The following is a 23244-nucleotide window of genomic DNA, read 5'->3' on the forward strand; positions in this document are numbered from 1 at the left end:
AACGCAAACTCTAGAGATTAAGTTAGTTCCACTCCAGATATAAGAAATAAAATTCTCAATTAAAAAAAAATACTATAAAATATAATAGCATGACAATATTTATTTATTTAAACAAAATAAACACGTACATTGAACAATTCATATAAATTTAGACATCTAAAAGCATTTTTGGAAAAATCGCGTGGGCTATATGGCGCGGTTTATCCAAAACTCATTTGATGTCGAAAATTTGATGTTGTTCTTAAAGTTGTTTGGTGTTTTTTTGGTTTGGTGTTTTTTTAGTTCAAAATTTTAGTGTTTTTTTGGTAGCTCTACTAAAAATGCTCTAATGCTACCTTTCCTAGTAGCAATAGGGTACAAATACATAACATTAATATTAAAACTCTTCTAGCGTATTCAAAGGCCTCGGGTTTCCTAAATTTAGTTTCTCTCCAGTCCAGTTTTACCATATATTTTTGTGGAATAGGCTGGGATAGTTTAGGATCCACAAGCAACTGCGCAGTTGCCTCGACAGCTCGCTTCTTACCAGTTGCCATAGTTAATTTCTCGTTTAGTAGGCACGACCACGCCCAAAAATATGAAGTTCACTCAGCCAACTCGAGAAGAACCCGACTAGGCTCGAAAGTACAAAAATTGGCATGGACCATGGTTGATCTCAATGTGAGCCTGAAGTTTAACACAGCGGCCCATTTTTTTAGCCCGGCCCACTTTATACGTGTTGTTTTGACTTTTGAGGGATAACCTGAAAAGAGCATCTGGTGGATGAATAGCGTATTTATAAGGCAAAAAAGAAAATGGTAAAACTTAAAAAGTAGGTAGGCTGTGTAGGAATATGCTTAGACTAGTGGACCAAAATATCGCCGATATATCTGATATATCGCCGATATATATTGATATTTTGGTACACCGACATCGATATTTCCGACATATATCCACCGAATATAGAACCCTTTTTTTCCGATATATATCGGAATTTCCAATATAAAACTTTATATCGCCGATATAATCGATATTTCCGATATAATCGATATATATCGGTTGACTTTTTGACCATTTTAAAATATAAATCCGATATTTCCAATATATTTCCGATATATATCCGATATTTCCGATATTATATTTCCGATATTTCCGATATTTTAAATAGTTTGGACTAGTTACCAAAAAAAATAGATATATCCGAAATATCCGATATATATCGGTTTTTGGGTACACCGATATATTCATCGATATCAATATTTTGGGCCTGGGTCTCTACACTATCTGATAGCCGGGTATTTAGGAGTCCCACTTCTCAACCGAACAGTGTATTTTCAATCTCTCTATTTTAAGATTTTAGAACCACCTCCCTTAATTATTCTAATCAACTCTTTTCTTTTTAAACAATTTGCAAAAAACTCCCTCACTTTATTGAAATTAGAATTAGCTTCATATTATTTAAAATAATTTAGAAAATCTCTTTCACGTCACTAAAATTATATTTAACCCCTCATAGTATTTTTATATTATTTTTTAGATTAGAACTATAATTCAAAAAATCATACTATCCGAGTGATATGTTAGAGCGACAAAAATCATACTATTCGAGAAATATTAGAGCGACAAGTTTAAAGACTTGAAAAAACACCAATGCATAGCACGGTTCGCATACTTGTAAGTTGTAACTACTACATACCAGTCTACCACTCAAAACGCTAAACTAGACTTTAAAAAAAGCCCAATTAAAACCATACGGGCCCATATGATGGGCCTATTTCCATCGGCCATTCACTCCCTTCGCCCCAAAACCAATTTTGCCGCTACACAAGGGTTGCCTCTTCCTCAAAAACCTGTTCACCACAAAGCCCCAAAAACAGACCTCGAACGATGTCGACACCATCAAGAGCTGAGATTCTGACACTGTTTCGAGCTCTACTACGAACAGCAAAGAAGTTTCCAGATTACAACATAAGAGAATACGCAAAGAGGAGAACAATAGATGGGTTTCATGAAAACAGGAAACTTTCCGACCCTTCATTAGTTTCATCTGCTTTCACTGATGCCAAGTCTCAATTTGAAGTTGCTAAAAGACAAGCTATTGTTTACTCACTTTATGCTCCTAAAGTCAAGAGTATTATGGAGACTCAAAGCTGCTAAATCACTAATGGACTGCTGGGTATATTGTTTTATTTCTTCTTTCACTATTTCTGTTAGTTTTTTTGGATTTTTCATGTTCAAATAATGATAAAAAAATTATCTTTATGATAATTAGTTAAGATTGAAGAATGGGCATGTCACGGGTGTGTGATGGTTTTTGTGTTTGAATGGATATTAGGAAGGGATGCCTATCATAGGTGATTGTTATTTCCATTCTAGGTTACTACTGCTTTTGAATTGGGATTTGTCTGTCTTTTTTGTTATATATCATAGCACCTGGGGATTGGTTTACGTTTTAGGTACTCAACGGAATATGTTACGACTTTTATGTACTCAGTCGTTTTTACAACGGAATATGTTACGACTTTTATGTAGTTTGTACTGTTTGATTGATGTGGGGTTTTTGGTTGGTCACGTTTTATTTAGAGGTGGGATTATTTGGTAGTCTGCATGTGGAACTTTAAAGCGATATTAATTTGGTAGTCTCAGATTATGGCATCTGTTGCACATCCTCCCTTTGCACTGTGTCAGCGAGTCGAGAAGTTAAAGCGATTAGATTCAAGTGATTAGAAAAAAATAAGAAGTAAGTCTTGTTCGAAAGCGTCTAGAGATAGCCACCGGTTACACCTAGTAAGGCACTACTGGACGATGCTTTCTTCTCTTTTGACTCTTGCGCACAAGAGCGACTATGAAATGACGCGATTGAATCTGAATCCAAGAGATTCGCTATACACTATAAAGCGATATTAATTAGATAAGAGAAAAAACAATCAACATCAGCTAACATAACGGGTTGCTAAGCGTTTGACCCTCTTGCTTGGCCTCCGTTCCCGGCCCTACTAAAGTAGTGTAGTCACTTGCTCCGTGAGTCGCTATAGTAGCTATAGAAGTATAGTATGTCAATGAAAGCCGTGGGGCACGCCAGAAGCTAAACTATGGCTACACTGACGGAATTTTAGATCCAAGTATGAAACGTCAAACTAGAAATAACCGTTTAAACCATTAATCTGTCTTTCCTTCTGTCCCCTACAGGATATCTTGTTCGGGCTTAACCCCATAGAGAGCCAATCAATCCTACCCTCGTCAACTCGTCCCCCTCGGGGTCAGCCAGAAAAAGGGTTTCCGTACAGATCCGATTGTAGGGAGGGGTTCCCCGACAGTGATCGTGTATTGGCCAAGGCGGGTGTGTTTGGGGCAGTGACAGTTTTTCATTTAATGGGATAGGAAAGATAACAACTCATCATCCTGTAGACAATGAGCTGTTATCTATGACCTAGTTCCATCAATAATCTATAGACAATGAGCTGTTATACAACCCATCATCCTGTAAATGTACAAAGTTCTCCTGCTGGATGATTTGCCAAAGCTTTTGACCACTAGCAGCCCCTTTCTTCTTAATCGATCATTTCTTTCTGTTTTGTTGCAACTCTTCTCTCCCTTCCTTGAAGTCAGTCTGGTGAAAAACGTCATAAGGGGAGGGCCAACAGTAGCTGTTTGACGGAGTGAAGCAATGAACCAAGGCTTGCTCTTAAAGGTAACCGGTGGCTAAGGATCCTCAAGTTGTGAAAAATCCTTGATCATTAGATTCAGTAGAGCTAACAATATTGCTAGATTGATTAACAATGGTGAGTTCTTATCTCACCGAAAATGAAAATGAAGTGTTTGAATATACTATTGCATATTGCATATACTAAAAAGACACAACTGGTGGAAGTGAAACAGGAAAGATACTAGAGACTATCATAATTAGAACGATTATGGCTATGGTGTTGAACCCTTATTGGTGAGGCCTCTAAGGTGCCCCATGCAAATTCCAAATTGTAAGCTCGCACATCATTCCCGGTCCATTATTTGAAGCATTTGGTATTGTGGGTTGGGGGTGGAGGAGAATGTGTCGGGAGTATCTATAAATTCCGGGTTTATATTCCATTGTTGGAGGACATCCCTTTTTTAGGATTTTGTATGATACTTTTTACTTTAGAACATATATTAACTCACATTTCTTTGTCGATTGTTTCAATTCTAAGTTCTTGTTTCTTTTAGTACCTTCAGTAGTTCCTATACCTGTCACGTTCCCCACTCGAGACGGGCTCTAGAAGAGAGAGCTCTTGCCACACAGCTATAAGACACCTTGAAAGGGGGACTAGAGCACGTCTTTCATCGTTTTTTTCTCATAGGGGGGGAGGTGGACCTGTGACCTGTATCAGTAGTGGTTTGATGGGTCCAGAATGGATAACCTCTTTTATGATAGAGCGAAAATCCCAAGGCTCACCATTCCCCACTACAAAATTCTCGTGGGAATCCGCATTGTCAGAAATACGAGGTATGCAGATCTGTTTAGATGCTCATTCGCTCACGATTCATGGACCCGAATAAGAGTGGTCGTTCTGTTGCACTTAGTCGAGTTGATGCAATCAGTTTCCGGTCGGTCATATTTTGAGTAGTGACAAATAATGAGATTAAGCCGGGCTAGTTTTTTAGCACAGATGGTGTGCTCGCCAGTTCTCAGCCAACCACTTCTATTAGCGCTTCCCTTTTGGGCCGCCCGTGGATGGTTCGGCCTTTTGATACCGGCTCGTTGTCCCAAGGGTTGGCCATCGAGACTTTAATCTAATGCCATCGCCAGAGATACCATACAGCGCGGATCCTACTTCCGGCATGAAATTGTTGGAAGCCGCTGCATTGTCATTCATCAAATATGGAATGCCCATACAGATTGTTCCTATACTGGTTCCGTGATGTAGTCTCAATTGTCAAAGTTGAGTGTCTAGTCAGGTAAGACTAGTCTTATGATTCCATCCGTGAATTAATTAAAGTAGCTCTCCTTCTAGATCCCCGATTCTAAGAGGGCCTCAACTCCGTACAGATCTCGATCCTAGAATCCTCTAGCTTCCTACCCTTCACGTCCATAGGGCAAATGAACCAATTGCAGAACCACAATCTCTATCTCGGGTTCGTATAAATTGGAAACCACCTGTCTTTAAACAGTTGCGTCTAGCCTTTTGGGGAGGGAGCTGCTAGCAAGTGATCTCTTCTAGCTGGAGTGAATTTCTGGTTCATTTCCGGCTTCTCCAGTTGAGCCAGGGAAGCAAGGCACCTTTCCCTACTTATTACCTTACCTTGCTGAGCAACTGACAACTTTTTCAAAATTTATTCAACCAACTAGAATGGGATATTTTCCACATGTCTTCATCTAGAATGGGATTTTCGCTAATAGACTTTGGATGCAAGTGTGATTTTCATTTTTCCTTATAATGAACTTTGGATACTCTTTGCTAAATTTTGGTAGACAAATAGCCCTTTGGAAGGCTCAATTTTAAGTATTTGTGAATTTTACAGCTCAGAGTTTCATGCTGGGTGATTTTTGAAATGTTGCAGATCACTTGGCTGTATGGACTTTCAATATCAGTGCAGTCTACATACTTCAGTTCTACTGTTTTTTCTTCTTAGAATGCACTTTTGGTTGTGTTTGTTTGATTTTGCTAATTAAAAAATCCTTGGGGAAATGGATAATGTAAACCTTTTTCTTATGTTAATCTTGTATTTCTTTTTTCCTTCGGTTTTTGAGTTCACAATCCAGAAAGTGTATCATTGGGTTTTACTTCTATTGTGCATTTGTGCTATTTGGATTGCTGTTAATCTTTGTTTCGTTCATATGCAAATTTCAGATAATGGGGTGTGGTTCTTGAAAGAGCTTTGTTTGCACCCAAAGACTTAGTACCGGATGAAATAGTGGCTTGTGATGTGATTATGCAAGTAAAACATTTTATTTTACCTCTTTTTCGTTGGTAGCTGTGTGCATAATTCATAATAGGAACTGCTCTGATTTGAAGGAAATAATCTCATACAAGAGGATACAAAGTGTTTGTGTATGGGATGATGTCGCAAGGATAAAGAGGTCGTTCGACATCTGAATATCTGTTTAGACGCGCCAGACGCGAGAACACGCCAATGTACTTCCATTCGCTCTGTATGCTATAGGGATCTTTATTAACACTTCGGAGATTGAGCGAGTGAACAAAGTACCCCATAACCAAGAACAGCTGCAATTCTTCCTCACCTCTACTTTGAATGTACAATGTCTCAGACAGGCCTTCAAATTTAAAGTAAAGTACCAACTTCCAAGCGCCAGAGCAGTCTTCATTTTTCATCTCCCATATATTGTAACCAAAAGGTTGTTCATTATAAGTATCATAACTAAAACATTTCTCTAGAAGATAGAGATGTCCTCTAGATTCTCCAAAATAATCCCACGATCGATTTATATTACAGGGCGTCTGTGGAGGCAGGGACAACTGTAGTAAACATAGTGTTTCCGAATCAAAACTGAGTATGGTTTCCCCTCCTTGACATGGAGGCCAATATAACACACCATTCATTACTACACATTTAGCAATTCCGGCCATGATATCTGGGCAAACATCAAAATCTTTAGAGACTTCCCACCTATGGCTCTCCGAGGAGTAGATATGAATTCGATAGGTTGAGTACCGATTTCCTTCTTTCATAGAGTGCTTGACGCCACAAATACCAACAACTTTGTAATGAAAGGATTTCAAGGGATCAAAGACTAGATTCATACCTAGTAACTTTGTCGTGACAACTGATCCCCCTGATGACCTTGCTGCTGCCCCGCAACTAATGATTGGTGGTAATTTGATGTAATCTTTGGTTAATGGATTGCATACGAAAACATGGTTTTGATTCCCATGTCCTTTGTTAAATGAGGCAAGTAAGAGGAGACCATTAGAAGAATCTAAAGTTTTGAAGCAATATCTACTTTCAAGTGACATGACATCGGGATAATTGTGAAATATAAATGAAAAGGATAGATCAGGATCCTCTTTTAGTGCAGCCAATCTATCAGCGTTGAGGAGGACAAGAACTAAGTGTTCCCTTCGGTTACAATGAGACTGCATAAAGATACTAGGGAGGAGCTGTCCTGGGCCACTGCAGTAGTCTCGAAGAACATAAACAGTGTGAAGTCGACGGAAAGAGGAACTTGATATGAGTTTGTGCCATCTTTTGCAAACACACTTGAGTCTCTGTACATATACTGGTGGGATATGAAACAGTATCTCTTGCAGTAGATCATCGTTTTCAAGTACTTCTATCTCCGTCTCCTTCTTACAATCACGTCTTCTCCCATATGACCCTTCCATCATACAAAAAAAGAGAGTGGAGAGCTAGAAATAGATACACAGCAACTGAATTCTTCAGAAGGGAAACATCATGAACATGAAAGAATTGAAATATTTCTCTACCAAACAAAAACTAATTCCATGATCAAAATAAAGTTGAAACGCAACTTCAAGATGTGTGATGGTAAAACCAAAATGAGAGCAAAAGTCAATACATGTCACTTTTATCTACTCCAACTGGCATGTCCTTATCTTTATATGCACATATAGATAGGTAAAATTGGTGGAAATTTCTTAGGAATATACTCTTGTAAAGTTCAGGGCCGGCTCTACCCTACAGCAGAATAGACAGCTGGTTAGGGCCCAGCAGTCCAAAGGCCCCCAGTTCAGCCCATTAATAATTTATTTGGATTTTAGTTTTTTTTTTATTATTTTTTAATTATTTTATAATAGTTAAACACAGGAAAAAAAACATTAATGCATTGAACACAAGAAATTACAATTACATTTTCAATACAAACCCCTTGTTTCCCTTACTTTTCCAACAAAAAACTTTTCATTTTCCTGAGTAATATAAGAGCACTAAAGTAATAAATGGTTATTCGTTAATAAACCGAAAAAGAAACAATTTCTTTATTTATTTTGGTTCTGTTTGTAGCAATTATTTACCCTGCATTATTAGGATGTCCACACACTAGATTTATGAACAAAATATTAGAGGTATAAACAATAGAAAAATGAGTGTAATCAATAGTAGAAGGCTGCTTTTCCAACTTCGTTTAGGCCCCCAAATGGCTTGAGACGCCCCTGATAAAGTTGTAGACTTGTAGTCATGCACTCATGCATATAGCTGTCAATGGATCGGTTTGGGTCGGGTTCTGGAAAATCCAAACCTGAACTGATAAGAAAGTTAGGAACTCGAAACCGAACCGAACCGATAAGAAAATTGAGAATCCAAAACCAAACCGATAAGAAATATTGCAAACTAAACCCGAACCGATCCGAACCGAAAACTATAAAATCAATTAAATCTTAAATTAAATCAATTAATTTCAATCACATAATTGATAAACATATACAAAATTAATCATAAATATTACTAAAATGTCATCTTATCGGTTTGGATTCATATCGGTTCGGTGGGAGGACAAACCCGAAACCAAACCAATATCTTAGCGGTTCGGTTCGGTTTAGAGTCGATAAAAAATAAATCAAATTATCCCAACCTAAACCGTTTTTTCTCGGTTTAGTTCGGATCGGTTATCGGGTTATCGAAACCCATTGACAGCCCTACTGTCATGTGTACAATGTCTTGTTTTACATGTTACTAAAAATTAACAGTACAAAATTATCATTATTTAGAAGAAAAATAACAAAGTAACTTATAAAGTTATAATTTAAAATAATTTAAAATCACATTATGAGAAAATAATTATTCCTCCCGCCATTATAAAATCACATTAAGATCCAACTCTTTCTCCACCACTGAAAAGGTCTTATGACTCAGATGTGCATCTGATAATCGGTCAGATATATATAGATTAGGCCCAGACATTCTGAGGGAACTAGTCATAAATTGTAATTTACATGCTTCATACTCTAAGCTGGTGGTAAAGAGTTGGCGTACATAAATTGATGGATCTCACACCTAAATCTTACAGATAAATATTTGGCCTAAACAATTGACATAAGGTCCGATCTAGATTTTTCTAATCACATTTGTAGTCCTCACTGAGCTACTTGGGAATTTTTCTCATAAGGCAAGTAGGAAACAGAGCAAGATAGGAATGGTGTTGCGGAAATCAATTACAGGTATAGGCTCATTTTGAGACTCGTCAGTACGCTTTGTGTTTGTACAGTCCTGATTGTTGTATCCTTATTCCTTAGTGTCGTGTGAGAAGTAATAGGCTATATCAGTAGAGTTACGCTTTGTGTTTGTACAGTTAACTGAATGTTCTATCCTTATTCCCTAGTGTCATATCTGAAAAGTATAGGGTATATCTGACAGCTTTCTCCTATCATCAGGACACAAATATTCCCCATACAATAACCAAAGGAGACCTAGCAAGTAAAATTTGACAGAGATAGTTTGACTCACAAGTAAGTCAATCTAGGAATATGAGCAAGTCCCGGTGGAATGGTCCCAGACATCTTGTTGTAGGATAAGTACCTACGGCAGAAAAATAAGTAATTAATAACATGTGTGCATACTCCAAGAAGTGGTAATCAAGCCAAGCACAAAAAATAGTTCCATTTAGGATTAGCAAAAGAACCGAACTCTAGAAATTACATAATTACAGATTGAGCAATGCAAGTCAAGAGGACATAATAGTTGAGAAAATACATTCTCTGAGCTAACAGTACTCACAGAATCTCCAAATTTGTTTAGTTGGCAAGCTGAGCAGGGATTCCTCCAGTCAAATAATTATAGTTTAGGTACCTGGATCATTCACAGGATAAAACAAATCAGGGAGCACTGACGCTGAGATAACGAAGCTGCACAAAGTCACAATTTTTTTTCGCTTAAAGGTAATTGATTAAAAGAATAAAGTTACAAGGAAAAAGAATAAGAAGTGTTAAGAACTGTATAGAATGAGTATCATCAGTTGTGTACCCACCTATTACATCTTACATATAACTTATGAAACGGAAGTAAGTAGTAAAGTGGTTCTCCATATCTCTCACAAAAGGAGGTTTGTTGTCCCACCATTTACTTTCTCCATTTTGCAATGTTGCTCCATGTCTCGCACAGCTATCCGCACCTTTGTTTGTCTCCCTCCATGTAATGTAACATTGATCCATGATGCTTTTTCCTTGAGTTGCATCCATTTTGTTCTAACCCTCCAATGCATCACGTCTTCCTGAAGGCTTTGACTACCGATGCAGAGTCGGATTCCACCCATATATATCTCGGTCGATCCGGTGCCCTCTGAATCCCTTCTATAATAGCATAAGTTTACGCCATATAGTTAGTACATACCCCAAGTCCTCCCCGCTGCTGCCCCAAAAAGTTACCCATGTCATCTCGAGAATCACTCCCCAACCAATACCCTGGTTCCCTCGTGAACTTCCATCAACATTAATTTTTATGATGCCAGGAGGTGGTAGAAGCCAAAAACATTCCAGAATTTTGGGTGCTCTTCTCAGTTTGTGTTGGAGATTAAGGGTGTGAAGAATTTTCATATCGGTCACTGTGTTGTTCATGGTACCTGTCGATTTTTGGTATGCTCTGATGATGGCTCTTCTAGTCAGAAAGCAAATATTAGAGAAGCTGGAGTTTTTCTGATCATAGAGCACCTGGTTTCTATTTTTCCATAAGCTGACCATACTTGTCAGCGAGCAAGCTTTCCACATATCCAGAATCAAAGAGCTATGGTGTTTGGCCTGTTGCATGATGTCATTGAAGGATTCAATGTGTGATGTAATGCTGAAAATATTTCGAGCATGATCCCAAACTCTCTTGGCCAATTCGCAGTGATAGAGGATGTGCTCAAGATTTTCTGTCTCCTGCTTGCATATACAACAAAGTCACAATAGTTCATAGGAAAGAAGTAGTTAACAAAAATCAACTTACACGTTCCGCAGAGCGGGGAAGCTTCCCTCTAAACGAATAAGCTCCCGTATTGTGCCCACCAAATGATTGTTACCGACATCTCTGAATGGTATAATTCAAAAGAGAAAATCACATGTTAATGGTGATCTCCAACTAAAATGTCTACTTAGCATGGTAGGAAATTTATATTTATGAAATAAATCACTACAAATGAAGGAGAAAACATTACAAATGTCTAAGGCTAAGTCCAATGGTTTGGTGCAGCAAAACACCAAACCACAATAGCACAGTGGATACCGTTACTAGGATAGCGAAATCAAACCCAATGGTTTGGTTTTTCACCCGCCAGTGATACTGGCGTGTAGCAATAATATCTACTTTTGTTATTTAAACGGGTAGGATAGAACGGTAATTGCATAAATTAAGTTATTAAAAAAACAAAAAAATAGGAATCAATTCTAACCGCTATTGGGAGTGGCGGGTGGAAAATAATAATTGAATTCTAACCGCCATTGGGAGTGGTGTAGGTTATTAATTGAATTAAATCAAATTTCTAACCACCACTGGCTATGGCGTGCAGAGTTATTTGGATTTTTTTTGCTGGCCGCCACTGGCTATGGCGTACAGAGCATACGCTATAACGTTAAAATTGACGGCATAAATAGAGAAATTTATAAAGATAGCGTTGGCGGTATAACGTTTTAACGTACTAATGGATCACATTTTACGTGAAATTTGGTGTTTTGCCGCACCATTGGACTTAGCCTAAGGTGTGGGAGATTGCCCAACTCTGCAGGAACCGCCCAGTAAAATGATTTTCATGAAGATAAAGATAACGCAGCTATGGTAGATTAGCAAGTTCCTTGGGAATTTCTCCTTTAAAGCTATTGAAGCTAAGATACCTGCAATTTTATCTGGTAATAATCAAACCGGGGGAAATAGGACCATATATCTACACTATATGATAGCCGGATCTTTAGGAGGCACACTTCTCAACCGAGCATAGTATTTCTAATCTCTCTATTTTCAGATTTTAGAACCACCTCCCTTAATTATTCTAATTTGTTTTTTTTTTTTTTAAACAATTTACAAAAAAACTCCCTCACTTACAAATCTTTTTTTTTTAAGATTTTAGAACCACTTCCCTTAATTATTATAATTTTCTCTTTATTTTTTAAACAATTTTTGTCCCTTAATTATTCTAATTTGCTCTTTCTTTTTTAAACAATTTACAAAAAACTCCCTCACTTACAAATCTTTTTTTTTTTTAGATTTTAGAACCACCTCCCTTAATTATTTTAATTTGCTCTTTATTTTTTAAACAATTTACAAAAAACTCCCTCACTTAAAATTAGAATTAGGTTCATATTATTTTAAATAACTAGCTAATCTGCCTGTCCTATGGCCAGGCTTACTATTATCCATTGTTTTTAATAATTTGTTTTTTTTTTTCATCCCATACGACATTTGAAATAATGAAATAATGGGTAGCTTTGTTTTTTGTTTTAACATATCCATATCCAATAACTAATACATATCATGATCCATTAACTAATCCATATCCATATCTATTAACTAATATATATATCCATATCCAATAACTAATACATATCAATTAGCTAATCCATTGTTTTTTAGAATTTGTTTTTTTTTTCATCATGCGTACATTTGAAATAATGAAATCATGTGTAGCTTTGTTTTTTGTTTTAACATAACACAAGAAAAGACAATTTTAATTTATATTAAATTAGAGAGCAGGCCAAATTCAAGGTTAGTTTGGTAAGAAGGTAAGTAATTATTTTTTAAATAGGGACTATTTTATCCATTGTTTTTAAGAATTTGTTTTTTTTTTCATCCCATACGTACATTTGAAATAATGAAATAATGGGTAGCTTTGTTTTTTGTTTTAACATATCCATATCCAATAACTAATACATATCATGATCCATTAACTAATCCATATCCATATCTATTAACTAATATATATTCATATCCAATAACTAATACATATCAATTAACTAATCCATTGTTTTTTAGAATTTGTTTTTTTTTTCATCATGCGTACATTTGAAATAATGAAATAATGTGAATGGGTAGCTTTGTTTTTTGTTTTAACATATCAATATCCAATAACTAATACATATCATGATCCATTAACTAATCCATATCCATATATATTAACTAATATATATCCATATCCAATAACTAATACATATCAATTAACTAATCCATTGTTTTTTAGAATTTTTTTTTTCATCATGCGTACATTTGAAATAATGAAATAATGCGTAGCTTTGTTTTTTGTTTTAACATAACACATGAAAAAACAATTTTAATTTATATTAAATTAGATAGCAGGCCAAATTCAGGGTTAGTTTGGTAAGAAGGCAAGTAATTATTTTTTAAATAGGGACTATTTTAAAAACTATGTTGATGTGGCTCATTATGAGCCTCCTGGGAGAAACGGATATTAATATAGGTAGGATTTAGAAAACCTACTTCACATCACTGAAATTATATTCAATCTCTCCTAATTTTTTTATATTATTTTTTAGATTAGAACTAGAATTCAAATTATATTCAATCTCTCCTAATTTTTTTATATTATTTTTTAGATTAGAACTAGAATTCAAAAAACTTGAAAAAACACCGATGCGTAGCACGGTTCGCATACTTGTATAAAGTATAATAGGAGTATAATTGGAAAACGCCACTGTTCACCGAATCTTTTTCTTTCTCTTTAAAATAGTTAGATGCCGGTTGGTTAGTTAGATTTCGGATATATATATCAAGATATATCGCGGTATTTTGCAAATAAAACCCCCAAATTGATCGACTTCTTACGGCCAAACCAAAATGATAGGAGGAATGTTGGGTCAAATTAGAAAATTTTATTCACCCGCAGTTCTACACCCTTTTCTTGATTTCGAACAAAGATTAGTTCGGTCTGGTAATTTGCATATAAAAGTTCCTTCGTCTGAAATGGTACGTCCCTCTACACCATTTATTTTTCCGTGTAGAATGAAATTTGCGTGGTTTATTGCTTCTATGTTAGTATTACACCGTTTACTATTGATTTATCAATGAATTTTGGATTAGGTTTCATTGTTGTCAGGCAAATCTCACCACCATTATTACTTTTTTTTTTGTTGGAAAGCGAGGTTATCATTAACTTCAAGCGAGGTTGTCATATATAAAAAGATGTGTTTCTACCGTTATTACTTCTAGCACTACTAATCCAACCATCACTATTGAAATTAGGGTTCATCAAGATTTCAGTTATATATTGGGGGTAAGGCACACTTCTCAACCGAGCATAGTATTTCTAATCTCTCTATTTTCAGATTTTAGAACCACCTCCCTTAATTATTCTAATTTGCTCTTTCTTTTTTAAACAATTTACAAAAAACTCCCTCACAAATCTTTTTTTTTTAAGATTTTAGAACCACTTCCCTTAATTATTCTAATTAGCTCTTTATTTTTTAAACAATTTTTGTCCCTTAATTATTCTAATTTGCTCTTTCTTTTTTAAACAATTTACAAAAAACTCCCTCACTTACAAATCTTTTTTTTTTTTTTAGATTTTAGAACCACCTCCCTTAATTATTCTAATTTGCTCTTTATTTTTTAAACAATTTACAAAAAACTCCCTCACTTAAAATTAGAATTAGGTTCATATTATTTTAAATAACTAGCTAATCTGCCTGTCCTATGGCGAGACTTACTATTATCCATTGTTTTTAAGAATTTGTTTTTTTTTTCATCCCATACGTACATTTGAAATAATGAAATAATGGGTAGATTTGTTTTTTGTTTTAACATATCCATATCCAATAACTAATACATATCATGATCCATTAACTAATCCATATCCATATCTATTAACTAATATATATATCCATATCCAATAACTAATACATATCAATTAGCTAATCCATTGTTTTTTAGAATTTGTTTTTTTTTTCATCATGCGTACATTTGAAATAATGAAATAATGTGTAGCTTTGTTTTTTGTTTTAACATAACACAAGAAAAGACAATTTTAATTTATATTAAATTAGAGAGCAGGCCAAATTCAAGGTTAGTTTGGTAAGAAGGCAAGTAATTATTTTTTAAATAGGGACTATTTTATCCATTGTTTTTAAGAATTTGTTTTTTTTTTCATCCCATACGTACATTTGAAATAATGAAATAATGGGTAGCTTTGTTTTTTGTTTTAACATATCCATATCCAATAACTAATACATATCATGATCCATTAACTAATCCATATCCATATCTATTAACTAATATATATCCATATCCAATAACTAATACTTATCAATTAACTAATCCATTGTTTTTTAGAATTTGTTTTTTTTTCATCATGCGTACATTTGAAATAATGAAATAATGTGAATGGGTAGCTTTGTTTTTTGTTTTAACATATCAATATCCAATAACTAATACATATCATGATCCATTAACTAATCCATATCCATATATATTAACTAATATATATCCATATCCAATAACTAATACATATCAATTAACTAATCCATTGTTTTTTAGAATTTTTTTTTTTCATCATGCGTACATTTGAAATAATGAAATAATGCGTAGCTTTGTTTTTTGTTTTAACATAACACATGAAAAAACAATTTTAATTTATATTAAATTAGATAGCAGGCCAAATTCAGGGTTAGTTTGGTAAGAAGGCAAGTAATTATTTTTTAAATAGGGACTATTTTAAAAACTATGTTGATGTGGCTCATTATGAGTCTCCTGAGAGAAACGGATATTAATATAGGTAGGATTTCTCGCCACGTCCATTGCAATTGCAATGAGCCAATTAGAGACGACTTCGTAATATTTTGTTTGTGCTGGACCATGTGTTGTAGTTGCGTTTCAATTTAATATAGGTAGGATATTGACTTTTGCTCTCATTTTGGTTTTACCATCACACATCTTGTAGTTGCGTTTCAACTTTATTTTGATCATGGAATTAGTTTTTGTTTGGTAGAGAGATATTTCTTTCATGTTCTTGATATTTCAGACCTTCTGAAGAATTCAGTTGCTGTGTATCTATTTCTAGCTCTCTACTCTCTTTCTTTGTATGATGGAAGCAGGGTCATATGGGAGAAGACGAGATCGTAAGAAGGAGAAGGAGATAGAAGTACTTGAAAACGATGATCTACTGCAAGAGATACTGTTTCATATCATATCCCACCAGTATATGTAGACAGACTCAAGTGTGTTTGCAAAAGATGGCACAAACTCATATCAAGTCCCTCTTTCCGTCGACTTCACACTGTTTATGTTCTTCGAGACTACTGCAGTGGCCCAGGTCATCTCCTCCCTAGTATCTTTATGCAGTCTCATTGTAATCGAAGGGAACACTTAGTTCTTGTCCTCCTCAACGCTGATAGATTGGCTGAACTAAAAGAGGATCCTGATCTATCCTTTTCATTTATATTTCACAATTATCCCGATGTCATGTCACTTGAAAGTAGATATTGCTTCAAAACTTTAGATTCTTCTAATGGTCTCCTCTTACTTGCCTCATTTAACAAAGGACATGGGAAACAAAACCATGTTTTCGTATGCAACACATTGACCAAAGATTACATCAAATTACCACCAATCATTAGTCGCGGGGCAGCAGCAAGGTCATCAGGGGGATCAGTTGTCACGACAAAGTTACTAGGTATGAATCTAGTTTTTGATCCCTTGAAATCCTTTCATTACAAAGTTGTTGGTATTTTTGGCGTGAAGCACTCTATGAAAGAAGGAAATCGGTACTCAACCTATCGAATTCATATCTACTCCTCGGAGAGCCATAGGTGGGAAGTCTCTAAAGATTTTGATGTTTGCCCAGATATCATGACCGGAATTGCTAAATGTGTAGTATTGAATGGTGTGTTATATTGGCCTCCATGTCAAGGAGGGGAAACCATGCACAGTTTTGATTCGGAAACACTATGTTTACGACAGTTGTCCCTGCCTCCACAGACGCCCTGTAATATAAATCGATCGTGGATTTATTTTGGAGAATCTAGAGGACATCTCTATCTTCTGGAGAAATGTTTTAGTTATGATACTTATAATAATGAACAACCTTTTGGTTACAATATATGGGAGATGAAAAATGAAGACTGCTCTGGCGCTTGGAAGTTGGTAATTTACTTTAAATTTGAATGCCTGATTGAGACATTGTACATTCAAAGTAGAGGTGAGGAAGAATTGCAGCTGTTCTTGGTTATGGGGTACTTTGTTCACTCGGTCAATCTCCGAAGTGTTAATAAAGATCCCTATAGCATACAGAGCGAATGGAAGTACATTGGTGTGTTCTCGCGTCTGGCCCGTCTAAACAGATATTCAGATGTCGAACGACCTCTTTATCCTTGCGACATCATCCCATACACAAACACTTTGTATCCTCTTGTATGAGATTATTTCCTTCAAATCAGAGCAGTTCTTTTTATGAATTATGCACACAGCTACCAACAAAAAAGAGGGAAAATAAAATGTTTTACTTGCATAATCACATCACAAGCCCAGAGCAATGCATGGTCATAAATTGATCATCGTCATAAATTATGAGTGGCCTGTAGACTGTAGTTGTATAAAGTATAAACAACCTTCTCTCGATCTTGTAATGGTCTGATGCAGCTGGAATTGGTGGGATGATGAAGCATTAGAGGAATGGGCTTCATAAACAGTATACCTGAGAGGCTCAGATTGGTGCCGTGGTCTGGCCTCCAGGCTATGCGTTCATATTTTGTCACTCCTCCTATTTCACGATAATACTAACCCATTTGGCATTAATGAAGCGACACTTTTCCCAATTAAAGACCAAATTCTTCTCCTGACAACGCGTCAATACTTTAGAAAGGTTAGAGAAACAGTCATTGAAAGAATCATCATAGAGGGAAAAAATCATCTATAAACACTTCTATGAATCTCTCCCCCATATCACTGAAAATGTGTAACATGCAGCGTTAGAATGTGGCGGGTGCATTATAGAGACCGAAAGGCATACACGCATAAGCATAGGTTCCAAAAGGGCAAGTGAATGTAGTATTTTCTTGATTGGATTCATTAATTAAAATCTGGAAATATCCTGAATATCCATATAAGAAACAGTAATACGCATGTTTTGCTAGGCGTTCAAGCATCTGATCAACAAAAGACAGGAGAAAATGATTTTTCCTCGTGACTGCATTCGACTTCCTATAATCAATACAAATCCTCCACATGATAGGAACTCGTGCTGGAATTAACTCTCCCTCCTCATTACGGACCATTGTAATCCCAATTTTTTTTGGTATCACATGAATAGGACTAACCCATTCGCTGTCAGATATGAGATAAATAATTTCGGCATCCAATAATCTTAAAATCTCTTCGCGTACTACTCCTTTCATAGCTAGGTTTAACCAACGCTGAGGCTCTCTAGATGTTTTAGCATTCTCTTCCAGATGAATCCGGTGGGTGCAAATATTTGGATAAATTCCTTTTATATTATCAAGAGACCAACCAATTGCATAACGTTGATCTTGAATCACTCTAACTAAGTGCTCTTCTGTTAATTGAGATGAAATAATGATGGGATAAGTGCTATCAGGATCAAGATAAACATATTTTAGGTCAAGAGGGAGAGACTTAAGTTTGGGTGTAGGTGTTGTGGATAACAAGGTTTTGTTCTTCCAGAGTGAACACATAGGCTGGTGAGGTCTCTTCATGTATAGGTAAATCATCATCTGAATTGTATAAAAGAACTCATCATCTGAATTGTATAAAAGAACGGATTCCAAGGTGGCACTGATATCTTGTTACATGTTACTAAAAATTAACAGTACAAAATTATAATTATTTAGAAGAAAAATAACAAAGTAACTTATAAAGTTATAATTTAAAATAATTTAAAATCACATTATGAGAAAATAATTATTCCTCCCGCCATTATAAAAAAAAACAGACCACTGATTCATTTCCTCAATTCTAACAAGCCAACACTCAATGGAACTACCTGTGGTAGATCTGACCCCATACTTATCACAATCCCAAACAAATAACTTTTCCAAAAAAGAGATTAAAAATCTATGCTTTGAGGTGAGTAAAACTTTAAGAGAAACAGGAGCACTTCTTGTCAAGGATCCAAGATGTTCTGCTGAAGACAATGATCGGTTTCTAGATATGATGGAGAGTTATTTTGAGAAGCCTGATGAATTTAAGTGCCTTCAACAACGTTCTCATTTACACTATCAGGTTGTTTTAGGCTTTTAGCCAATCCCACTTTTTCAAGCCCCATTGCTTGATTTCTTGCTATTGATTAAATGCTATTTGTTAGGGGTTTGATTGTTTGTTCATTGCTGTTATTGAATTATAAAAAAAAGTTTGTGCTTTATTTATGCTGCATAATACTGGGGCCTGGGGGCATATCTAGTATTGACAAAAAGAACACATTTTTATTGGCATTGTGTTGATTACGTATCGATTTATGAGAGACAGGTTATAATGTTTTAGATTAATGGAAATACAGGTTGGTGTTACCCCAGAAGGGGTTGAGGTACCCCGGAGTCTGGTGGATGAGGAAATGCAACAAAAGTTAAGAATGTTGCCAGAGGAGTCTCAACCGTCTCTGCCTGTTGGACCAGATCCCAAGTGGCGTTACATGTGGAGGATAGGTTCAAGGCCTTCAAACACCCGTTTCCAGGTCCTTCTCTTTTGGGGCTTTTCTTATCTGTTGTGATTTAGATTATGAAACTGTGGTGATGTGGACAGCTTTTATGTGTAGGAATTGAATTCAGAACCTGTTATACCAGAAGGTTTCCCTGAATGGAAAGAAGCGATGGACTCTTGGGGATACAAAATGGTCTCCGCAATTGAGGTATGTAATGGAGTAACCTCACCAACAAAGTTCAGAATCCAAAATGGTTTATAGAGGGAACGATATCTAACAGGCACTGCAGCAACAGTTTTTACTCATAAAGAACAGGAGACTGGGCTGCCCCCTAGCCTCCATTTTATGATGGCACATTATTCTTCATGTGTTGTGTCTTTTGCCTTTAAGGCGATTATTCAGTTTCTAGGTTATCATTCATACTGAAAATACTTTGGAACTTTGTGCAGGCTGTTGCTGAAATGGCGGCAATCGGGTTTGGTCTAGAGAAGGATGCGTTTACATCACTTATGAAGATGGTAGCTGCTGACCTTTTAACTATGTTCTTCCTTGTACCCTTAGTAGGACTATGTGAACATCCCAATGGACAGATGCATATCTTCAATAAGAATTTTTTTTATTCATGCTTGGGAAGTATGGTGTGAAAGTAATAAAACCAAATTGCTAGTTAAGTTATGTAGAATCAGTCTGATCTGCTACGTATTTTCCTGAAATTAAGGTGAATACGGCATGGTTGTCGCTTTATTTTTCCAAAACTGTACCTAGAAGAAATTTAAAATGTCTTCTTCTTAAATCACGCGACCTGTCGGAAGCATAGTAAGTGGTTACAAGAACTGCTCATGCTTGTTATATTCACGAATATAACTTAATGGTGTAATTGATTGACAGGGAGATCTTTTCGTTTAAATATATTCTTGAAAACAAAAGTAGTTAGCGTCATATTTGTATGATATATTTGCCTCTACCAACAGATCATAAGTTCATTGGCATACATCATTCCTTCAGGAAAGATTAGTTGTACAGTCTGTTACTCATGCCAGTGTCTTCTCTTTACTGGGAAGAAAGCTCATTCCCCTCTTATTATTCAATGTGTCAGATAGATCTGCAACACTAATTTCAAGTTGAGTATACAATTCTGAAAAAAGTTCTGTATCTAATGTTTATTAATTATTTTTCTAACAATTGTGAATGTTGTGCATGTATATGATGGGAAAAAGAACGAACCCTTGTTTGCATATCAACTCAATTTTTTCTAGATGTCTGATTTTCCTTTTTGTAGTATTATCTATTTACATGCTTATTTATCAATTTTCCTAAATGAATAAACCATCTTCTTTCAGAAAGTAAGTTATGCAATTCCCTTTACAGAATGAGTTAATTTGAAATTCCAGGGCCCTCATCTGCTTGCTCCAACTGGAAGCAATCTTCAAAAATATGGTCAGCTTGGCACTGTCTTTGCTGGTTATCACTATGATCTGAACTTCTTAACAATACACGGCAGGACCAGATTCCCTGGTCTGAACATCTGGCTGAGTAATGGGCAGAAGGTAGAAGTGAAGGTTCCTGTGGGTTGCCTCCTTATTCAGACGGGAAAGCAGGTACCATCATCTGCTTGTAATCACGAGGAAGGGGGAAAAAATAACACAGAGTGAAAATTAATATGATAGGGTATACTAGCTTAAGTCAAGATCTAGAAGCTGAACGATAAATTATACCTTTAGTTCCAAAATGAGATGGAGCATAAATAGCGTGCATTCCTAGTGCATTATACAAAAAAGGAGACATGACACGAGATTTTAGAAACCTTTTCTTACTTACTGAAATTCTCTACTGCCGTAGAGCATAGTCTGGACTCTGGATAAGGCCTTCAAGTAGTCTTTCGTAAATCCTTCTATGTTCTTAAATGTATTTTACTCTTCTGGATATGAGCATGTTATTAATAGAATGGAGAATTTTGTGCTTACATATTCTTGACATTTCGTGGTCAGTTTACGACTTCAGTTCCCGACCGAAAGCCTAAAACAAAATGCCTCTCAACTTTTTCTTGCAGCTAGAATGGTTAACAGCAGGAGAATGTTTAGCTGGAATGCACGAGGTTGTTGTGACTAATAGAACGATTGAAGCAATAGAATCAGCAAAGCAGCAAAATCGCAGCTTGTGGAGAGTTTCTTCAACAGTGAGTGAAGCCAATTTACTCAATCTTTATATAATACTTGACACATATTACTTTATAGGCAACTGACTTGTGTTTATTCTAATGTACTCAGCTGTTTGCACATGTTGCTTCCGATTCTGTGCTGAAGCCCCTAGGCCACTTTGCAGAGTTCCCAGTAGCGACCAATTACCCATCCATATCTGCAGGAGAGTTTGTCGAGCTAGAACTTGCAGTGATCAATTTGAAAGGGAAATCGGAAGGCGAATCCATTATGGCAAACAAATCCAGGATGAAGTAAAGGCTTTTCCTTTGCCATGCATGAGGTGGAAGCATCAGAAAACATTTTGTTTAAGTGTGTTTGTATTGATCTATACTGAAAACATTCTTTGAATATTATTATCAAATTGTCACTTGCTTCAGCCCCAAGTCAATGATTCACGTTCATTTTATATTAAACAGGGATAGGGCATCTCATTCGCGGGTTTATCCAAATCCTAATGTGAAAAAATCTTTTGGTTTGATGAAATAATTTTTATTCTGACTCGGCTTGGTCCAAAGACATGACAAAGTTTGGTGTTATTCAAATTCGATTCTGATGTAATTTTGTTATGGTTTTCGAGTCTTCCAGTACAACCAAGTAGGGTCGCATCATCCATCCAAGTGAAGTGGTTGGTAGTAAAAAAAATGGTACAATATCCTACCACAAATCTGATCTTTACACCAGGGGTTCTTGCCATGTTCACGCCCCAGCACGGGTGTATTTCTAGAGGTTAGCTTGGAAGTCACAAAATTTTAGTTCAAAAACGGTTAAGATGCCATGCAATATGCATTCCACGCTTAGCATATCTGGACGTCTGCAAATATTAGCTCCGAAGACGGTCTAAGCATAAAGACTGTATGAGTGATGGTAATCTGGGGGTAGGATGAAAGTGTGCAATGAATGATGGGCTGTCAACTGTGTCTATATATGCAGCCATACAACCGATCCAGCTATGTAGGATTATCCAGCGTTAAGAGAGTAGGAAGGCTTCAAACATGAAGGTTGGTGCTAATACTAAGTTTGTGGCATGGTTAGTTATCTTTGTGATTATGGGAAGCATGGTGAAACATGGGGAGGCCCAAGGGTGCGGCACCACTTTCTTCTCCTCCCTTGTTCAGCTGATACCATGTCGGCCTGCAGTTACCCCATTCAGTCCCATCCCTCCCAGTGAAGCCTGCTGTAATGCTGTCAGGACACTAGGACAGCCATGCCTCTGCGTGCTTGTGAATGGACCACCAATATCTGGCGTTGATCGCAACATGGCCATGCAACTCCCATCAAAATGCACGGCCAATTTCGCTCCATGTAACGTTTCTTCCGAATGTCAACATTTATTTCGTTTTCAAATCAGTTATGATGTGTTGTTCATGGGATAGTAAATTGTTTATGCTTTTTTTTTTCGCTTGCATTTTTTTTCGCTCGCCAATAACATTGAAGTTATTCTATTTTTTCCATTGCAGGTGATATCAGAAAATAGTCAGGGAAGAAGCTGGCATGAATAAAGCTTGCAGAGTGTAGTAGTTAGTCGTTAATGTGATTGCTAGTGAAGCTGCT

The 23244-nt window shown here is 36.2% G+C and overlaps 3 protein-coding genes across 3 annotated transcripts; 2 read left to right on the top strand and 1 right to left on the bottom strand.

The window, feature by feature from the left end:
• Positions 1-5881: 5881 nt before the first annotated feature.
• On the bottom strand, positions 5882-7512 carry LOC147472939 (F-box protein At5g07610-like). Its single transcript, XM_086588033.1, has one exon. The coding sequence runs from the start codon at positions 7299-7301 to the stop codon at positions 5979-5981; it is 1323 nt and encodes a 440-aa protein (XP_086444159.1). The 5' UTR covers positions 7302-7512; the 3' UTR covers positions 5882-5978.
• An 11212-nt stretch (positions 7513-18724) lies between these two features.
• Positions 18725-22076, top strand: LOC147472940 (uncharacterized). The gene is made up of 7 exons (XM_086588031.1): positions 18725-19080; positions 19355-19528; positions 19610-19702; positions 19945-20013; positions 20887-21093; positions 21546-21671; positions 21763-22076. The coding sequence occupies exons 1-7, from the start codon at positions 18832-18834 to the stop codon at positions 21946-21948; spliced, it is 1104 nt and encodes a 367-aa protein (XP_086444157.1). The 5' UTR covers positions 18725-18831; the 3' UTR covers positions 21949-22076.
• Positions 22077-22685: 609 nt separating this feature from the next.
• LOC147472941 (Bifunctional inhibitor/lipid-transfer protein/seed storage 2S albumin superfamily protein) lies at positions 22686-23066 on the top strand. Its single transcript, XM_086588029.1, has one exon. The coding sequence runs from the start codon at positions 22686-22688 to the stop codon at positions 23064-23066; it is 381 nt and encodes a 126-aa protein (XP_086444155.1).
• The last annotated feature ends 178 nt before the right edge of the window (positions 23067-23244 follow it).

The sequence above is a fragment of the Coptis chinensis genome, unplaced genomic scaffold (assembly GCF_015680905.1).
Source record: "Coptis chinensis isolate HL-2020 unplaced genomic scaffold, ASM1568090v1 utg6276_pilon_pilon, whole genome shotgun sequence".
NCBI lineage: Eukaryota > Viridiplantae > Streptophyta > Magnoliopsida > Ranunculales > Ranunculaceae > Coptis > Coptis chinensis.